At 40.8% G+C, this 18,931-nt stretch overlaps 3 protein-coding genes and 1 non-coding gene across 7 annotated transcripts; 2 read left to right on the forward strand and 2 right to left on the reverse strand.

Moving 5' to 3' along the window:
* The first annotated feature begins 479 nt into the window (after nt 1-479).
* LOC135641069 (pentatricopeptide repeat-containing protein At5g10690-like) lies at nt 480-9,005 on the forward strand. Of its 4 annotated transcripts, none has more exons than XM_065156093.1 (12): nt 480-1,029; nt 1,393-1,575; nt 2,741-2,873; nt 3,759-3,853; nt 4,035-4,196; nt 4,301-4,369; nt 5,384-5,516; nt 6,629-6,861; nt 8,039-8,152; nt 8,239-8,373; nt 8,443-8,619; nt 8,694-9,005. In XM_065156093.1, the coding sequence occupies exons 1-12, from the start codon at nt 775-777 to the stop codon at nt 8,916-8,918; spliced, it is 1,914 nt and encodes a 637-aa protein (XP_065012165.1). In that variant the 5' UTR covers nt 480-774; the 3' UTR covers nt 8,919-9,005. The 4 variants fall into 4 exon arrangements, with proteins under 4 accessions (XP_065012165.1, XP_065012170.1, XP_065012183.1 ...); XM_065156098.1 differs by having other exon boundaries at nt 481-1,029; nt 8,305-8,373; XM_065156103.1 differs by having other exon boundaries at nt 482-1,029; nt 8,039-8,116; nt 8,305-8,373.
* A 2,994-nt stretch (nt 9,006-11,999) lies between these two features.
* Nucleotides 12,000-12,599, reverse strand: LOC135671986 (uncharacterized). Its single transcript, XM_065180444.1, has one exon. It carries the CDS (start codon nt 12,597-12,599, stop codon nt 12,000-12,002), a length of 600 nt encoding a protein of 199 aa, XP_065036516.1.
* Nucleotides 12,600-15,645: 3,046 nt separating this feature from the next.
* On the reverse strand, nt 15,646-16,183 carry LOC135672278 (flowering-promoting factor 1-like protein 3). Its single transcript, XM_065180739.1, has one exon. The coding sequence runs from the start codon at nt 16,138-16,140 to the stop codon at nt 15,820-15,822; it is 321 nt and encodes a 106-aa protein (XP_065036811.1). The 5' UTR covers nt 16,141-16,183; the 3' UTR covers nt 15,646-15,819.
* Nucleotides 16,184-17,529: 1,346 nt separating this feature from the next.
* On the forward strand, nt 17,530-17,600 carry TRNAG-CCC (transfer RNA glycine (anticodon CCC)). Its single transcript has one exon. It is a non-coding gene; the product is annotated as a tRNA-Gly (tRNA).
* The last annotated feature ends 1,331 nt before the right edge of the window (nt 17,601-18,931 follow it).

An 18,931-nucleotide genomic window follows, 5' to 3' on the forward strand; every position in this document is an offset into this window, starting at 1 on the left:
TTGATATATTTTTAATTTTACTAATAAACAGAAGATCCATATTTTACGTTCAAAAGCTAAGTTTATGAGGTATATTAAAGATTATATAATAGGATAATACTATTTATAATCTTTTTTTTATTATTTATAATCTCATTTTAAACTTTTAAATATTTTTAAATTTTTTTTATATAAATTAATATAATTTTTTTTTATTCCTCTACCTTCTTCTCCTCCTCATTCTCTTCTTCTTTCCTCTCATCATTTTTTTCCTTCGTCTTTTTCCTCGGGCGATGAGCGGTTAGAACAACATCAACAAATAAATTATTTTTATTATTTTTATAAATAATATAACAATATTTTATTATTTTTATAAGAAATTATCAATAGTAAAGGATCATTAAACTAAACTTTATGAAATATGAGGATTGGTTAGGGTCCGAATTATGAAGTACGTACAGTTGTTTGAGTTTGCTGAAGTAGCTAGCGACGGAAGTGTGTCCGACAGGCGCAGAGATGCCACCAATTGTGGAGCGGGTACGAGGACGAGCTGCCGTTGGCGGCGCTTTGGCTCCACAGGGCGACAGGGAAGGGGGTGTACCTCTGGAGTACGTGGTGGAGAACGGCCATGGTTTCGGAGGAACCGGGTGGGAGATGGCCGAGTTTAGCGATCGAACCAGTGGTTGTTGATCACACAATCCAATTGTGATGGGACCGCATCAGCCCTCCGGCTTATCCCTTCGCTTTATCCCTACTTCATCCAACAAGAAGCAATAACGCCTTTGCTCCGCAGCGATGCACAGCATCGGCCTTCCCTTTCGCGCTCCTCCTCCTCCCTTCCTTGAGGTCGCTCCTTGGCCCTCGAATCCCCCATCTCGAACCCTCCTTCCTCCCCGCGCCTCGCTCTCCTCCTCCTCCTCCTCCGCCTATTCTCCCTCTCGCCGCCTCCCGAAGCCCCCGTCGGTGCCAACGAAACCCCTCCCTAGCCCCGATCTCCGATGGCTCACCTCTCGCATAGTCAAGCTCTCGCGCCGGCGGCAGCTCGATCAGGTCCGTTTCCTCTCTTATTTCTCTTTTGATGGTCCGTTCTCTTTTTTCTTGATTTGTTGATGTGACTGTTTCGTTCAGTTGCTCGTCCGTTCTCTGTTTCTTGATTTTTTGATGTTGTTCCAGATTCATTCATTATTTTCTGATTTATTAATTTGATCTCAGATCAGTTTCTCCGTTTTTACTCCGTTTTCTTTTCTTAGATCCCTAAATGTGGTTTTGGATTGGTTTCGCCGGTTCTTATCCGTCCTCAGTTTCTTGATTTCTTGATGGAAAATTAGATTGTGTGTTTCGGTTTTGACCCGTTATATTGGTTTCTCGAATTCTGATCGGTTTTCTTACGTTTGAGATGTTGTTTGGGAGCAGATCTTCGAGGAGGTGGAGATCGCCAAGAGGCGGTACGGCCGGCTGAACACGATCGTCATGAACGCTGTGATGGAGGCCTGCATCCACTGCCAGGACGTGGGTTCCGCACGTCAGGTGTTTGAGGAGATGTCTGGACCAGATGGCTGTGGCGTGGATAACGTCTCCTTTGGGATCTTGTTGAAGGTAACCATCGTTCTTGCTTCTCCATCATAGGCAATAATTGGAGGGGTGGGTGAAATATGTCATATGGATTTCAGTGGGGAATTTGGGTTTATGTCCTGTATGAGTAGTTCATATTGGGTGTCGCTGAGCAAATTAATTAGCACTCGTATTAGTATTTTGTTGTGAGTTGGATTGATGTTTCTTGGTGTCTGATTCGTATACTATGCCAAATTTTTTTCTGTCATAAAGTCATTATTTAAAAGATATGGTTTTTCATTGTTATCATTAGCGCATGGTGTTAACAAAATTTTGATCTTTTTTTTTTCCTTTTTTCTTTCATATATTGATCTTCGACTTTAGCATTTCATGTTTAAGTAGCACTTTTACTTTTATCATCTGAAAAAACACTTTTCAAAACTATCTGATGCCACCTCATGACTATCAAATTGCCTTTCATTCCTCTGATGTGATGATTTAAATATCATTTTAGTCGTACAAAATTGGTGGTTACTTGACATAAGATCTTCTCTAGATCCTACCAGTGACAATATCTTTCAAATGTTTTCAACCTGTATATATAGTTGCTTTGAGGTTAGACATCGCTGATCACGTGAAATTGGAAGAATTTTTCCTCATGGATTAAGTGAATACTAAAGGGCTTGTCCAGGACAGTATTGATACTTGCTAAGTCCACAAGTTAGATCAGTAAAGAATTGAGGGAAGGACTATTTAACTATCATGCCTTGGAATTTGCTGGCCTCACACTGGCATATGCAGCCATCATAGAGTTATTACAGAATTTATGACATTGGAAATTGTGTAATGAAATTGAAAATAATTTTATAACAAGAATATCAAACACAGAAGCAGTTTTAAATATAAAAAAGCAAGAATTTCAGGCATGAGTTACCAATGAAACTGACAGAAATGAGCATATGAAAAAAGGTGAAAGGACAAGAGATAACACAGTTTTATTTGAGTTTTGTATATGGAGGAAAAAGGACATAACTTCCATATCCAAGAATGAGAACAAAATATCCCATATTCAAATGATTTGTGCTGTAGAATTTCTTTTGCATGCTAGGTTTCAATGTTTTGGACCCCTAAAACACAACTCATGTCAATTTTAGCATATGAATATTGATTTCACCTTCATGGCATTGAATATTTGTTAAATCTTGCTAAGGGTTTAGGTGAGGCTCGAAGAGTTGATGAAGCATTCCAAATGCTTGAGTCTATAGACAAAGGTTCTGCTTTTGGGGGATTGCAATTGTCAGCTCATGTCATCTATGGGCTGTTGAATTCTCTTCTCCAGTCAGGTTTGCCCTATGATCTTGTTAATCCTTTCAGTTCTCTTCTTTATTACCAACGGATGAAGTGATTTCGCTTTTTCCAGACTAAAAAGATTTTAAATTTTGCCCTGATCAACTATATTATGTTTCTATGTGGTTGATTCTCTTTTCTTGTATTACATATCTTGCATCCCCAGTTAAACTATTTGCCAAATTCATTGCATTAGAGAAGAATGACAACAATGTTAAACGTTTTTATGATTGTCTGCTACAAGTTGTCTGATATTTTTGGAGCAGTAGGTGGTAGCTGCACCTTGCTTCCATTAAGAATCTTGGTATACAAGTCAATCCAACAATCAAATTACAGAAGATTTTGGTTTTAGTTTGATATATTTCTGTGTACTTCTGTGCTGCATTGTCCTCATTGATACTGAGAGAATCTTCTTTCATGCACAGTCTGTCTTTTTGTCAAAAACACCGAGTCTCTAACACAATTATTATGTTGAAGCCACAAAAAGGAGGATAAAATAAACAGATAACACACATAGAGCAATATTTAAATGTATACTAGCAGAATTCTTACGGAAAGTGAAAGAAAAATACATGATTGACGGAACATGAGATTTGGGATGTAGAAGTTGGACTAGAAGGGGAAAAGCATAATGAGTTTTGTTGATCACCCAAAACCTATTTAGGGCATGCATGCATTCAATAAGTTGACTTCAAGTTTGTAAGTTTAGCTTATTTTTTAGCACAATAAACATTCTGCCATCATGGTCATCACAAGAATAAGTTCTTTTATGTGCCAGATCCACCAAGAACTTGCACCTGGGTTTGAATGATTATCGCAAAAATGTGTTTCTAGTTTGAATGGTCAAACTCTTTTAACTTGCACCTGGCTTGAAAATGCAGGAGATTTATGGCGTGCCAATGGTCTTATTGCGCGTTACCGTTTTGTGCTTCATAAAGAGGGTCAATCCCTCTTACTGTACAATTTACTGATCAAGGTAATTTGTTGACTTGTTCCAAAACTGTTGGTGTTTTGCAAGTATTTGTAACTCTGAAGTTAGAGCAATGCATCAATGTGTTCTTTTCTCTTCCTGTCATCTTATATTATGTCCTGACTCATGAATTTTTGTATTGATGATCTTGTTGATTGACTGTAAATTCTTTTGGACCTTCTTTTAGGGATATACAAACAGTGATTTCCCTCTTGGCGCTTTAGCTGTTCGGGATGAAATATTGCGTCAAGGTTTGAAGCCTGATAAATTGACCTACAATACATTAATTTTTGCATGTGTCAAATCTGGAAGAATAGATGCTGCAGTTCAGTTGCTTGCAGAAATGAAGGTTTTGAGCAAGTATTTGGAAGGCCAGTTTAGAGCATAACAATTTTTTTTATTGTGGACAAAAATATAATACAGATTTAATAAATAATTTATCATGTCTTACAGGAAGAAAATGAAAAGTCTAGTTGTTGCGAACTCATACCGGATGCTGTCACTTACACTATTTTACTTAAGGTACAAGTATCTCCAACATTAAATTGTATTTGCTTATTCGGATTACTGATGCTTGTCAAATGACTAAATAAACACTATCTCTTAATTAATTAGATATGGAAACATTGGCAATCACCTGTTGTGAAAATAGTTATTGGCACCTTTACCATTGCCAAAAAGACCTACTTTCCTCGAAGTAGAGCTTTTATGGTTGTGCTCTTCCCCGATGTGTTGAAGAAGCTGGTATAAGATACAATTTTTTTTCTTCTTTTCTTGGGGTGGAAGCTGTTGGAAGAACGCTACCTTTTTTTGTCACCATGGCAACCGTAATCAGAGCCCTGAATGCAAAGTAAGCTTGTCCAAGTGGGGCTCTTAAAAAAGCCACCATAGCTCTTCAGACATCCTAGTGGCAATTACCCTGCCACAACTTGTGGTGGTTATGTTGATGGAAACTTAGGGAAACCTATGTAATTAGCCAATCGTGAATACATAAAGACATGTTCATACCAATGATATGATTTTTATGGCTTCTCAATGAATCATAATTACTTCTGGTACAAAAGTATTTATGCTGGAATATTTCTAAGCTATGTTCATAAGGTTGCCTTCCATTTTCTGTTATGTTTCCTAGGGTATCTGCTTAAAAGAATGAAGGTTGTAACTTTAGTTAGTTTGAATTATGCAACCATTCTGAAAAAGGAATAATACAATCAAGAAAATAAAAGGATAATTCCTGGTAGTAAATTTGGAGAAGCAGTCAAGGGTAAGGTAACAATTGAAACCGTTGACAAAAAAATTTGACATTGTATTCAGTGGGCTTATATGTGGTTGCAACTAGGCACCAAGTTTGTTGGTTATGCCAGTTAACAGCTAGATGTATTGTTTTCTTATTGATGCAACCCACTTGCACCAATTTAACTTCATCAGTCTCTGCTCTTCTGCTTTATTTGGAAGTTGTGGTACTGCATGCGTATTACGAATAGCAATGGGAAATTTGTCATTACCTGGCTGCCTCATATGTTAAATGGTCAATAGGGCTTTGGAAACAACAAAGACTTGCATTCAGTTATCAAGACGGTGGAAGAGATGAAAACTTCTGATCTTTTTATTGATAGAACTGCATATACAGCAATGGTTGATGCACTGCTGGCATGTGGATCAATCAAGGGTAACTTTGCTTTCTCAACTGTTAGGCAATCTCTTCTACGATGGTTATGTTTCTTTTTTTGTCATGGAGCTTTATTGAATCATTGTGTATGCATATTTTATCATTAAAATGACTACTGGCACAACGGGTGGAGTTATCTCGTAATTCAAGATTGAAGTGATTCTTGTATTGCATCCATTTTGTCAAACTTTGCAGTATCTCCTATACATAGGTAATAGGTTGAGATTTAAGGAATGCTTGAGATGTGGGAGAAGCTTAAAAGGGCGATAGGGGGGAGGATGGGGGAAAGAGGACTATATAAGAGATTAGGAGAGACTTATAGGGATGGTAGAGAAAAGATATGGTCAAAAGAAGAAAGAATAAGGAATAGGAGAAGAGAATGATAATAAAGGTCATAGCCACTTTTCTTGTAATAATAATCCACTTATTTCAACGTTCTAAAGTAGGAAACAAATTGATTATACATATTTCATGCAATTAAGAAGCAGAACCTTGATCGAAGGACAAGGAAGCAAAACGAAGGTTGCATCACAAAGAAGATGTGAAGATTAAAACGTTCCTATACTCACAGGCTTTTTGGGGTTGGATCTTGAGCTTATTAATGATAGTTATTTGATTATCTATTGATATTTTGAAATATTAATTTCTTGCTTGAGTGAGGTTCGAGCACAACGTTGGTTAAATAATTTGTTCTGATTAATGCAATGTTGATCATTTTAGTTACTATTTGGCCAAATAATGACCTTTACAAAGGTTAGTAAGAGCAAGCTTATTATCTCAAAGGGCTCTGATATGTAAAGCCATATATTATTTGCTTGCACATTGAAAATCTGTTTACGCTAGAAAAGCATATTTACATTACTACTATGTATTTTTTTATTATCTCCATATACAAGTCACCTTAAGGATTGCTGTGCTGGTCAGCATGGGTTGCAAGTTGCAACACTAAAGAGGTATCAGCACATAGCATGTTAATTTGTGTCTGAGATGCCACTTAAACAAATTTATAGCTTTTTTTTTGTTAATAGAATATTTGATTTTGTACCTTCCAGTCTTTGATCAGTATGATGTTTTGTCTGTTCTAATGCTTTTTTGCTTTGATTTTGTCCTAGGTGCTCTTTGCATATTTGGAGAGATAATAAAGCAGTCTGGCAAGGATAGTAATATTAGGCCAAAGCCTCATCTCTATCTTTCCATGATGCGGGCTTTCGCTATGAGGGGAGACCTTGATATGGTCAAAAGGCTAAATATAAGAATGTGGTCTGATTCTGTTGGATCAATTTCTCCTTTAGTTCAAGGGGAAGCTGATGAGCTTCTGATGGAGGCAGCAATAAATGACAACCAGGTACTAGTATTTCCTCACAAAAATAGTATCAATATCTGTATTTCATTATTTTTTAAAAAATGTTTCGAGTCTTATGAGCAACTGTCATACCATGGAACTCTTTGTAAACATAGAATATTTTTGAAGTTTGTAGATTTTTATTCAATATTATGCATTTATTCACAATGCAGCTTAAGGAAACTAACTTGATTATGATCTAATGAACAGCTTGATCATTTCTTGTCAATTTGGTCAATGATGTCATTTTTAACACAGTAGAGAGAGCAAGTAAAAGAGTAATCAGCATTGTCCTTTTCGAATGTACAACCCAATTGTTCTTTAGCAACTTGAGTAAAATTCGGTGACAGTTTCTGAGGCATGTCGCTTTCTCGGTACTCCTTTCTACTTGTGGTGTATTGTTTTGAAAGCAAAGATCTTTACCAAATGTGTAATCTCATAGTACGAAACAATAAGCCATAGGAACAGAACTTCTTGTCCTGCTTAGCTTTCATGGTTTAATTGCTAAAGAGTAGAAGCATATAGTGTACCTGGCATAGGGCACAAAGCATTATGGCACTTGCCGTATGCAGAATATGCTATAACATACACCCTGGTGTTTAATCTGCCCATGCTTAGGCATAGGCAGATTACATACTTGTCATATGCAGAATAAGCATAGGCATATACTGCCTATGCATAGGCAGTATATGCCACTGCTATAGTAAGTACATGGGCATGATGTTGTCCATTAGTTCCTTGGCCAGTTGCTGATGATTAATAACTACATGGATTCGAAAATGAATATGAATTGCATCTTTTACATGAATGAGTTCTTACACTATGTGAGCATTGGTAGATGTACATTTTTTAAAGTTCATGTACAAAAGAGATTTATTTTTCTTTTAGTGGTACATGTTAAAACGTGTTGTGTTGCAGATTTCTTTGCCTTGTCGTTTTAAAACTACAACTCATATGTTCAGCTGTTAGAATTTTCCTGGTTCCTTAAAAAAAATACATGGTTCTTTATCAGCTTCCAAGGTAATCTAGACGCAGGTGAAAATGTGTTATTTTTTATGCCTTCTCTACTATCAACTCCAGACTAGCATGATGTATGCATGGTAGATTCTATATGACTTGTATCATCATGAAATCTATCTGTTTTTCTCCTTTTATGTTTAAATTGTCAATTATTTTACAGGTTGATTTTGCTAAGGTTGTTTTGTCCAAAATAATTACCAGACGGCAAGGATTTTCTTGGACAAGTAGGGGAGGCATGGTATTTACAATAATCTTTTCTATTTCAGATTTTGTGGTATGAGCAACTGGGTTGATTTGAGTTCAGTTAATATATCAGAATTCGATTTTGGTCTCGATGAAATTTACATCTAAATTATTCAGGTTCAATTAGAACAACTTCATGGTAGATATGAAAAACGTGTTTTAACTAGTAAGAGTTGGCTGCAGACTGCAATCAAAGTAGAGGCTCTATCAGGATTCACCTGTTCCATGCTTAGGCCTTACATCCTTCCTCAGGTACAAAGCTCATTCTCAGGATTCTTTTCAAGTTGCCTCGATCTTTGACATTCTCTCCTGTCAATTCAGGTTTTGGTGGATGATCCAGTCGAGAAGTATATGACAGCTTTTGATGATGCCAACCCATTACCTTGTAGCATGACATTGAATAAAGTTGTCATGCGTTTCTTTAAGGATTCTGCCATTCCAGTCGTGGATGATTGGGGCAGCTGCGTCGGAATTGTTTATCGCAATGATTGCAACAAGGTGTGTGTTATCACTGATGAGTGTTGCAGGCGTTGAAGACTTGTGATGGTTGGTTGATGTTCCTTTGGTTGCAGATAGATGCACCAGTTTCTTCGGTGATGAGGGGACCGCCACCTTGTGTAACTACATCTACATCCATTGGCCGAGTCATCGATCTCCTGCTGGAGAAGAAGTATGAAATTGTAGTAGTTGTTCGAAACAGTAGTGTATATGAGACCATTTACAGCTGTAGTTCCAGGCCAGTAGGAGTTTTTACTCTCAAGAATTTGTTCCCGCTTTTACATGTTACAGACCAGTAGCAGTAAAGTCCACGTCGTTTCTTTTGTAGATTTAATCAAAGTTCATGGACATGAAAGTCTTGGGAAATTTATCTCTTGGCATTTTTATGGGTTGCTTCAAAGGTGTTCTTTTTTAGACAGGAGGAAAGGATGTTCTAAGTACCGAGAGTATTCAGAGCCTGTTGTTGTCAAAGCCTCCCACAAGTTTGGTATCCGCATCCAGCGTTCAGGGTTTTGCATGAAAGACATACATCGGGAGTTTCACCTGTTGAGGGAGGGAGACTACCACCTCGATTGAGTCCCACCTTCGTTCAGAAAATTTTATTTTACCAAGTTTTCAGTTATCGACCCTAGTGGCATTCATTCCATGGTGGTTGGTGCCAATTCCAAAAAGCATAAACCCATCTTTCCTGCTTAGATGGATGGTACTCTACTATAATAGGACACGCGGATGCTTTGATGTGTGGTCATAGCATCTTTGACGATACTGTGGGGCATACCTCGAGACAATGGATTGTATTCCTACCTCAAACTACATTCGGTGAGCTACTAATTGACCCTGGATTTTTTAGTAGTATTTCATCATAAATATTTGTCCTAAGCACTCAATCGTCACTCTTTTAACAGCAATAAAAATCCCTATTCCTCATCTTCATTAATCCTCATCTTCCACTAATAAAAATCCCTTTCTATAAGAGCTAAAGTTTAATAAGCACCCAAATGTCCCACCTAAAGAGTGTCGTAACTCTTTTAAGAGCTCGTCTCACATTATCAACTCATGAAATATAAATTTTATTTTCTTTAGTGTAAATAAGTACTGCATCGAGATTATTGATTATGAATCGTTATACAATCCATCTAAGATAGAATGTTAGATTACAACTAACATTCTATCTTTCGTTTATACAAAATTCACCGGTTCAACTATTTTTTATTGAAAATATCAACAACGATGTTTGCTTGCTCGAGCTCGTACTATATCATCATCGTATCAAATTCAGTTAGAAAATCTTATCATCGAGCTTTATTTGTAGAGAGCTTCTACTTAGTTTAATAATAACTCCGCATGATCATATCTATCCTTAGCACAAATCATATTTTTAGAAAAGAGTACCTTCACAATCATATATAATAAACCACCATTGCCGTCTCTTTCTTGTGCACAAGTTGATACTCGTTGAGCTTGAGACTCTTATTGGCCACCAAGTGTTCAGCTTGTCTTTCAAGTGCTTGTGAAATTTCTTGAACACTGTGATTTTGACATCATGACTTGTCCATTGCTCGCCTTCAAGACTAATCGGCCTTCTCCTTTTGCATATTCTAGGACCTGCGCGAGGTTGCACTTTGCGAACGATTTCTGAAGGCATAGCAATCTTTGAAAACTCAAGAAACAGAAGAAAGCAGATCGAAAACCAGCAACATAGAAAGCAAGCGTAGAAGACACAGCACCTTTGGCAGATTCTGATCGTAAACCACCAGAGACGCAAGATGCCCAACCCCAAGAAACAAAAGAACCCAGGTCAAGAACTAGCAACACAAAGAGCAAGAAACGAACAAGGCACTGGAATCTTTAAGAGATTCCGATCGTAACCCACCAACGATGCAAGACATCCTAGCCTTGAAACGAAAGAACGCGAATCAAGAAGACTCGGTTGGGAAGATGTCTTTCTCCGTGTCCCAGTCCGCGATCTTGATCTACACCATCAGAGCAGAATCGCCGGTCCAGAGAACCAGCAAGAAGGGGATAAGGTGATAGGATAGTTCAGGTATCGATCGATCGGCCAACCTGGAAGCGGATTGGCTCCGCGGCGACAGAAGATCTCCATCTTGCACCTCCGCGATTGCTCTTGCTTCACCGGAACCCGGGATCGGCCATGGGATCAAGAGAGGGCGGGAAGGCGAGTTCGACGGGCGAGTCTTTCTCGAAAAGCTTCGATGCTGGGGTCTATTTGATAGCATCAATTGGACATCGAACCGGGCGATGGGCGAGTTCGATGGACGACATCGAACCGGGTTTATGTAGGGAACCACAACGGATCGATCATGTCCAGTGCATTGGACTCACCCCCACCTTCAGGATGTTAACGGATCGGATTCGGACCGAAGCAGTATCGAATCCAATAACAAGTGTATGGCTCCAATAAATAGTACAAATGTCGTGCAAAAATGCAATTTGGGGAGAAAAAAAAAAAGAGAGAAAGAGTTTTTTTTTCATCCAAGGATATAAAAGTATAATGAGATCATACTTAACCTTTTAGATGGATTAATATTACTCAAAAAATTAAAACAATAACAAGGCAAAGGATCTTTAGATGAAATGGCACAAAATTTGACACCTAAAGTGCAAAACTGGTTCTCTTTTAAAGTGTTTTCTCTGCCTCTGTTTCTTTAACATCTGAAATGACTGCATATGACACCTTAGGTTGGTCACATGTTGAAGGCTTGCCTACAAGATTTGGTGGATTTATGATTATTAATATAGGGAATAAATCCATTAGTATTGAACATGGTATGATTGCTTCAAGCACTGGTTGGTGCCATCTCCTAACACTGAATGCAGCATATCTGAGATCAAAGTCAGCAAAATATAGAAGAAAGTTGTGAGGTATTATTTGTGGTGAAGGAAAACCTTACTGCAATACTTACTATATAGATAACGGCGAATAGTCTTCTTCCCATTGGAAGTGTCTTTTCAGCACAGCCTTTTAAGATTCTTTTTGGTCTCTGTCCTTATCAAAGTCTGGTTTACTTGGTCACCTAAGAAGTGGATTAAGAATGAGACAAGCACAACTGAGACCCAAAACTTCGCCTTCGTAATCTCCATGTACGAGAAGACGATTGTTGATCTCTGCCGTGACGAAGACCAAAATTTAGGCACAAGAAGATGAAGGCTTGATGTGAACAGTTAGCCTCTACAGCCCGAACATGAGATCCCACCACAGCGAGGACATGATTTCCAGGAGTACTCTTCCGTTTGCTATCTTAAACCTAATCATCGATTACCAAGAGATATGATTTGCTTTATAGGCTTCATCAAGCAGAGAGCTTCGTATAACTCGTTGCTCGCGGCACAACGTAGGTAATGGGATCTAAGAGCTCGTCTCAGGCACGCAAGTGCGAGGTGAACCTGACCGGCGATGGCAACACGGCCGCGCTCTCCGCCCCGTTACAGCTCAGCGACCGGAGAAGCCTCCACGGGCCTCTTCTCCCGTTACTCAGGCGCCCGACAGTATCCTCTGGCGACGGCGTTCTCCGCCGCCTCTGCCGGGTCCTGATGTCCTCCATCTGCATTGAGGACGGGACCCTCATCGGCCCGAGCACGAACAGATACCACCTGGGCTGCGGCTTCATGGCCTCCGTAGGCGGGTCCGACGCAGCCCTTCTCAGCTTCCGGTGCTTGTCCGCGAGTCCTCCGGGCCAGTAGTGGCGCCGATCGAGGGACCCAGACCGCCGGTGATCTAAAGGCAGGGTTCCGGGCAACGGCGAACGGGGATTGAGAGGGAGGAGCCTCCACCCGAGGAATACGTCCTCGGCAGAGCACATCTCGCTGGCGGCACAGAAGAACTGGAAGGAGTCCGGAGGGGAGGAGAGCGCCCGGTGGAGGGCCGAGGGATCCCGGCCGGCGGTGGCGGTGGCGATGTCTCGGAAGGAGAGAGACATGGGAACCGAATCCTCGCAGTCGGACTCGTGAGCGCCGGCCATGGTTCGGTTCGCGGGCATGGCGGAGTGTCTTCTGGAAAAGGGGTATTTGGGGAAGAGGGGTCAAACTCAGGAGCAAGCACTACTAAATTTGGCTTCGCTACGTATCCTTCGAAGGTGGCAAGGCAGGCGCTTGCTTTAAAGAGGTCGGGGATATTTTGGGAACAGTATGCATGCATGACTTGTACGTAATCTCCATCTCGAGCGTGAATACTTTTCGGAGTTACGCGAAGATTAAGGCATCAAATGACCTTAGTATTGTTACATGTTGTCTTTCGTATACAAGCAACACAATCTTCTCCCGTCCAATAAAAGAAGGCAGGCAGCTTTACATACATCACCTTTTGAACATCCTTTTTAATTATTACCATCACCTTTTAAGCTTTAATAAAGTGACGTTGGTGGAGGAGTGTGCACCTTCGTTTTCCTTCCTCCTACTCAAAGGCTAAAACCAAGCAGGTTTTCCAGAACATGAGCCACCTTTGGGAAAAAAGTATTCATATATTTAAAGATACGTGCATGTCTGTATATCAAAGTACAGCTTACACTACGAGGCATGTAATACTACTGTTTCTTCTTGCCTATTGTTCTTTTGAGGAAGAAGCGTGCATGTATGATCGCAGAATAATCAAAAGGCTCTGCTGCAAGTCCTGTGGGAATCATCCTTTTTTGCCTGAGATGATACGGCATTGCAGCTGCCAATTCCACTTTGAGTTTCTTTTTCTTTCTTTCTTATTCTTCTTTGCTTCATTGACAAAACAGATCGGCCCTTTTTCCAGTTTCCAAAGTCGGAAAAGGACGCCTGCTTCTTTGAAGAGCATCCAAATACGTCCCTTCGTAATCTTTTCCTAGAAAATTTTTGCTTTTAATTTTTAATTACGATGAATCGAAGTCAAACTAATTACGATAAATCTTAAGTTAAAAGTTACAACCATGTACGTTAAGAAGACAAATATATATAATAAAATATCTCATTGCCATTCTTAGTGAAGCGGGAGGTTCTTCGAGGATACTTACGAGAACTCATCATGTCAAATGAGAAAAATAATACGAAACAATTTTCTCCAAAAATATACAGTTCTATCACTTGACTAGGTGAGTACAGAAGCAGTCTCACCCGTCAAGAGGTTATCGGATGTCCAAAGTCAGGTGGAGATGGTCAATCCCTTCGTCATACAATATTAGATCCATACACACGACCGTATCTTGCGAGTCAGTATGCAGGTTTATTTTTCTTCTTATACATATGAGTATATCTAATTCGATGTCTCTGTAAAAACTCAAATATACCAGTGAGGCTTGATCGTGTTGCTAAGGATGTTAATAATAAGCCCTTAGTCCATCCGGGATCGACTTACCTTACTTACAATAGAATGCAAGACGACCGAACGCATGAGAGCATCCAGCAGCAACATACAATCAATCCGGTGCTGGAGCGAAGAAGGAATCTAGTGCCTCCCTCATTCATCGATTTCTGCCAAGCATCATCGGTGCTAAGTTTAGCTTAGTCAGGATTTGACTTAATCCAACTAAGTATTATCGATAGTGACTCTATTAAGCCACCAAATTATTGAGAAGAACTAGTCTTATAAATAATACGTAACTTGTAGAAAACAGCACAAAGTCATTAAAGCAAGCATCACGTTATCGAAAAGAATAAATCATGGCCTTGCTCGTAAAGTAGCACAAAAAAGGATTAATTAACCAGATCGGGATAGCTAAGCGGAGGAACGTCGAGTCGCGATCAGGCGCGGGCGTGTGAGGGCCCACGGGCGTGAGGAGGCACGCCGCGGTGGGCCCGCGACGTCCAGGTGGCGCTTCCAGACCACGTGGGGCGGGCCCAGGTGATCAGTCCTGCCGCGTGGGTCGTAAGGTGGGCATTTCCTCAAACAGGTGTCGAGCATGCTCTTGCGCGCTTTGTTCACGTGGACGCGAGCTGAGGAGGTAACAGCGCCAAGGGACAACAGCCGCCGGTTCCACTCATAAACATCATGGGTGGATCCATCTATCGTAACAATAATCAATAAATAAATAATTCTCTAAATATTAAGATCCCCATTTATGCTACTACCGTTACCATCCATCTAAAAATCCAAATCCATCATTTTTAATCAAAATTAACAATAATTTATATTATTAGAGAGAGAGAGAGAGAGAGAGAGAGAGGTTTGGAGAAGAAAAGAGTTTTTAGTCTTGGGAAAATAGTACTTATGCCGATTAAAGCATTCCGACATCTTTTGCGGGACACTATGGTTGGAGTCAAAGCGACATGTCCATGTGACGTAGATGAGGGTTGAGAGAAAAAAGTCGACAAAACAACCAAGTCATCCCATAATCTTTTTGCAAGGTGATGTGATTTGTCTTAGAGCAATTGTGGTGGGACGGACGGTAACATCGTCTAGCAAGATTCTTTCAAGCATATGATTCGACCAACCTAAATAGATAGGATGGTCCTCAGCGCTAGTGGAAAACAGGCTCCAAATCTATCTATCCATCATGCTTCCCTTTACGCATGGATAGGATATCGTTGTTGATGCCACTCGTGTGGCTTGATGCTTGAGCTTTAGTTATGTTCCGATCGAGGTCGACTTCAACTTGTGTCATCGGAGAAGTAGATTTCTCGAGAAAGCATGTGCAACACGATCAAACATTTAGAACATGTTGCGTTGACACTTCATAGCGATCAATCTTTCTTTGCGATCAAATGTAACATTCATTTAACAGGAAAGATACTAAATGTTAGCTCAGCAAAATGCAACAGGAAATAGATTGAAGACTCAAAAAATAGTATATAGGAATATATGCCTCTGCGGAATGTTTAAGGTACTTCGAGGCACCAACATGTGTCGTCCGGCTTTCTCGTCGTAGGAAGAAACAAAAAGGAAAAGGGTCGTTTTCCTCGTGCTCTCTGGTATCCTTGTTGACACATCATAAGTTGTTCTGGATTAGAGCTAAGATTTCATGATCTACTTCGATATTCTGATGGATAATTAGTTCGAAGATGGATTGAAGAAATGACATCGTGTAGCTCACTGCAAAACGATAGCACAAGCGAACCCTTTATTTAAGATGATAGATGTTTTCAAGGCGGTCGATCTCACAGTGGAGTTGTACGTAATCATACACAAGCTTATTTCAACTGCTATCGGTTGCTAAGTTAGCTTACGCATAACTAGGAGACGAGATGTGCATGGGAGCGAGCTGGTGACGGGTACGTGAGCGATCATGCATCACGGACCTCGAAGATGTTGCGGCTCTTGACAACGATGTCGTACATGTGCACCGACCGGAACTTGGAGAAGTCCGTAGGTACCGAGATGAGGTGCACGGAGGAGCGCTTGTGGAACTGGATCAGATCCGGCGTGCTGGGGTACCGCTCCCACCCCAGCACCGCCAGCTTCTCCTCGAGGACGTCGTAGGAGGTGATCACCTCGCTGGTGGGGACGTGGACTAGGACCTTGCGGCGGCCCACGGCACCCTGCTCGCCGCCGACGTTCTCGACGAGGCGGACCACGCCGTTCTTGAACACCCACACCCCCGACATTATGACCAGCAGCCGCGAGCACCGCAGACGAGAAGAGGTTGGAGATCTGAGGCAAGGTTGGGGAAGAGGGATCGGAGGGCGGGGGGCTTATGTAGAGGTGGGGAGGGCAGGGAATCGAGCGCAGGTTGCAGAGAAGACAAGAGAAGTGTTTAGTTTCCTTCATTGGGTGGGTGTGATGATGCTGTCATGGACCAGCTTTTGCTTGCACCCGTGTGGATCATACGCACTCAAAAAAAGAATCCTTGATTCGTTTGGTTCTATTATTGCGTGAAATCTGACAGAAGATACTAGTTTGGTCGTCGTGTTCATCATCCAACATACCAGGAGAAGTGAGATTTTCTTGGATCTCCACGGGATCATGGCCATCGATCGACTTGGCTTACCATTTGGTAGTGCAGTGATTCTAATTTCTTGTCATATAATTTTACCCCTTTTTTTTTTTTTGTTTTCTGAAGATAATGGTATATGCTTTCTAGTCTATATGTTAAAGATATGGAATCTTGGAAAAGAACAAAGCACTCAGCGGTTAGACAAAACGGAAGAACACAAGTCTCTTTTTCTTCTGCATGCTACTGAGGTACCATCAGGGAGATTTGTGGTGGTCACTGAGTTGTCATTTTCAGCGGATAATTATTCACCTTTTTTTTTCGTTTAGAAAAAGGGTTGCCGCGAAACATAAATAATACACATTCGATATGATCATTCAGAATATCTTGAATAATTTCGAAAGGATTTTATATTGCAGAGAGCTTATGGAATGCAATTTAAAATATGAAAAGACACATCCATGCACGCACCTTAAAATCGAAGCTCATAAATCGTGGATCGTCGAGTCCGACATATGTATGTTATCGAGTCTTTTAATTTTCAGTAATGTGAGACTATATATGGCCTGTCTCGATCACTTCGCACACGAATACATTCCGACACTAAGTTTGGCCACGTCGCTTTCAAGAGTCAGTTGATCTCCCCGTGGGGGTTGCCCAGTTGGACGTAGACGGGTGGGCTCAACGGACGTGGCTTGGAGTTGTCACGTGGGATCGGAATGGGTTGATCAGCCCGAAGCGGCGACGGGGCACGTGGGGAACAGCGACACGAGCATGTATACAGCACGTAGACACATGCTTTGTCACATGGGGGCGACGCAACAGGTCGACGGCCCTACTTGTTGGTCTGCCGGGAAAGTGAGGATGGATATCGTAACTGTCCAGGTCAATGTCTGTGGGTCCGGGACGAGTGTCGACTAGTTGTTGACTCGTGGTGATCGACGATTGCTGGATTCACTCGTTTTGATCAAGACGGTGTTCGAGAACGGGTACCAATGGTTTTAAAGCCGGAATCTGTTTGTTTAGTATATATTAAATTAAAATTAGCTAACAATCCACAAAAGCGCATCTGGTGTAGTGGTATCATAGTACCCTCCCACGGTACTGACCGGGGTTCGATTCCCCGGATGCGCATTTTATTATGTATTTTTTATTTTCATTGATGTTTATATTATCCCCTTAAGCATTAAGCATTAAGCATTAAGCATTAAGCATTTTTTAATGTTTTAATCCTTTATAGAGCACATGTGTACCATCTAAAACGTAGCATGTCGTTATGCACCCACGACGAGCCCAATGGCCGCACAGACCACCACTCGGGCCACTGAAGAGCTTGGCTTTGACTCCCCGACATGACCGTGCATGGAGACCAAACGTTCTCCCATGTTTCGAAGGGACGACGATCGTTGTTGCCTCGCTTGCACTGTCGGTTCTTTCGAGGAAGAACGCCTCTAAGCAAGAGCTGAAAGAACCAGGCGACGGACCTAACACACGACATTATGCACGAGAGGCGAGAGCATCGTCGAAGCAGAAGCGGAAACAGTGTTGTTCTTTTACCTTTGTTCCCAGCCACGACTGTTGACGACATAAGCGACGTTTACGTATGACATCGACTCTTTCAGCGTCGGGAGTTTCTCCTCTACAACATGTGTTTTGTGTTATATATCATTGCATGTGTCAATTAAAAGCCCACTGTGTTTATGTATGACATCGAGTAATCGCGCATACTTGAATGAATTCAGCAGTGGACCGCCTGATCGAAGGTTTGGTGCACACGTTCCTTCCAAGCGAGCGAACTTTCTCAGTTCCTGGGGGTCTGTGCTTTACCTTCGTCTGCCTTTTTCCTCGATATTTCTCTCAGAGAGATGGGTTTTCTTTACTCGCTTCACATCATCATCTCTAGCTTTTCATTTGCGAAGACGGCTAACAATCGGTCGTTTGATTGCAAAGCAACGACTGATACATGCACTAGCGGAGCCATGTGTTCGTGTAGGCTTTCTCGTCGTTCTCTTGTGTTCTTTAATCTGATCAATGTCGTTGACGGTGGGTTGTGGAAGAGTAGGAGATGTGAACTCCTTTTGAGTGTGCACTTCAATTCTTTAAGGAGCAAATCATTTTAATTTGCTTGAGAAGTCTGGTTAAGACCATTGATTAGTTTCAACCAAATGGACACCTTTTCTTCTCGACTCCATCTTCTGTACTAAGCTAAATATAATGTGAGTAATAGTAGTATAGGTAGACCGAGAACCAAGAAAACAAATTGGAAGAAACAAGAAAACTGGATGAGTGTGCCAGAATTATTTCTATGTTCTGAATATAATAAGATTAGATGACCGATCAAAGAATTCTCCTGATCTGTGTGTTGGAAATATCATCACAATTGAAAAAGGATCGACCTCACTCAACATGTTAATATTCTATATTGATTTTTTATTTTTTTTCTTAATATCATATCAGCATTTGAT

Source organism: Musa acuminata, chromosome BXJ1-4 (assembly GCF_036884655.1).
Source record: "Musa acuminata AAA Group cultivar baxijiao chromosome BXJ1-4, Cavendish_Baxijiao_AAA, whole genome shotgun sequence".
In the NCBI taxonomy this organism is placed as follows: domain Eukaryota; kingdom Viridiplantae; phylum Streptophyta; class Magnoliopsida; order Zingiberales; family Musaceae; genus Musa; species Musa acuminata.

Bases quoted from the DNA above. Each gene is read 5' to 3' on its own strand.
- LOC135641069 (XM_065156093.1), top strand. From the start codon at position 775: ATGCACAGCATCGGCCTTCCCTTTCGCGCTCCTCCTCCTCCCTTCCTT. The intron at 2,874-3,758 runs GTTTGCCCTATG...TTGAAAATGCAG, and splicing joins GAATTCTCTTCTCCAGTCAG to GAGATTTATGGCGTGCCAAT. The intron at 3,854-4,034 runs GTAATTTGTTGA...ACCTTCTTTTAG, and splicing joins TGTACAATTTACTGATCAAG to GGATATACAAACAGTGATTT.
- LOC135671986 (XM_065180444.1), bottom strand. From the start codon at position 12,599: ATGGCCGGCGCTCACGAGTCCGACTGCGAGGATTCGGTTCCCATGTCT.
- LOC135672278 (XM_065180739.1), bottom strand. From the start codon at position 16,140: ATGTCGGGGGTGTGGGTGTTCAAGAACGGCGTGGTCCGCCTCGTCGAG.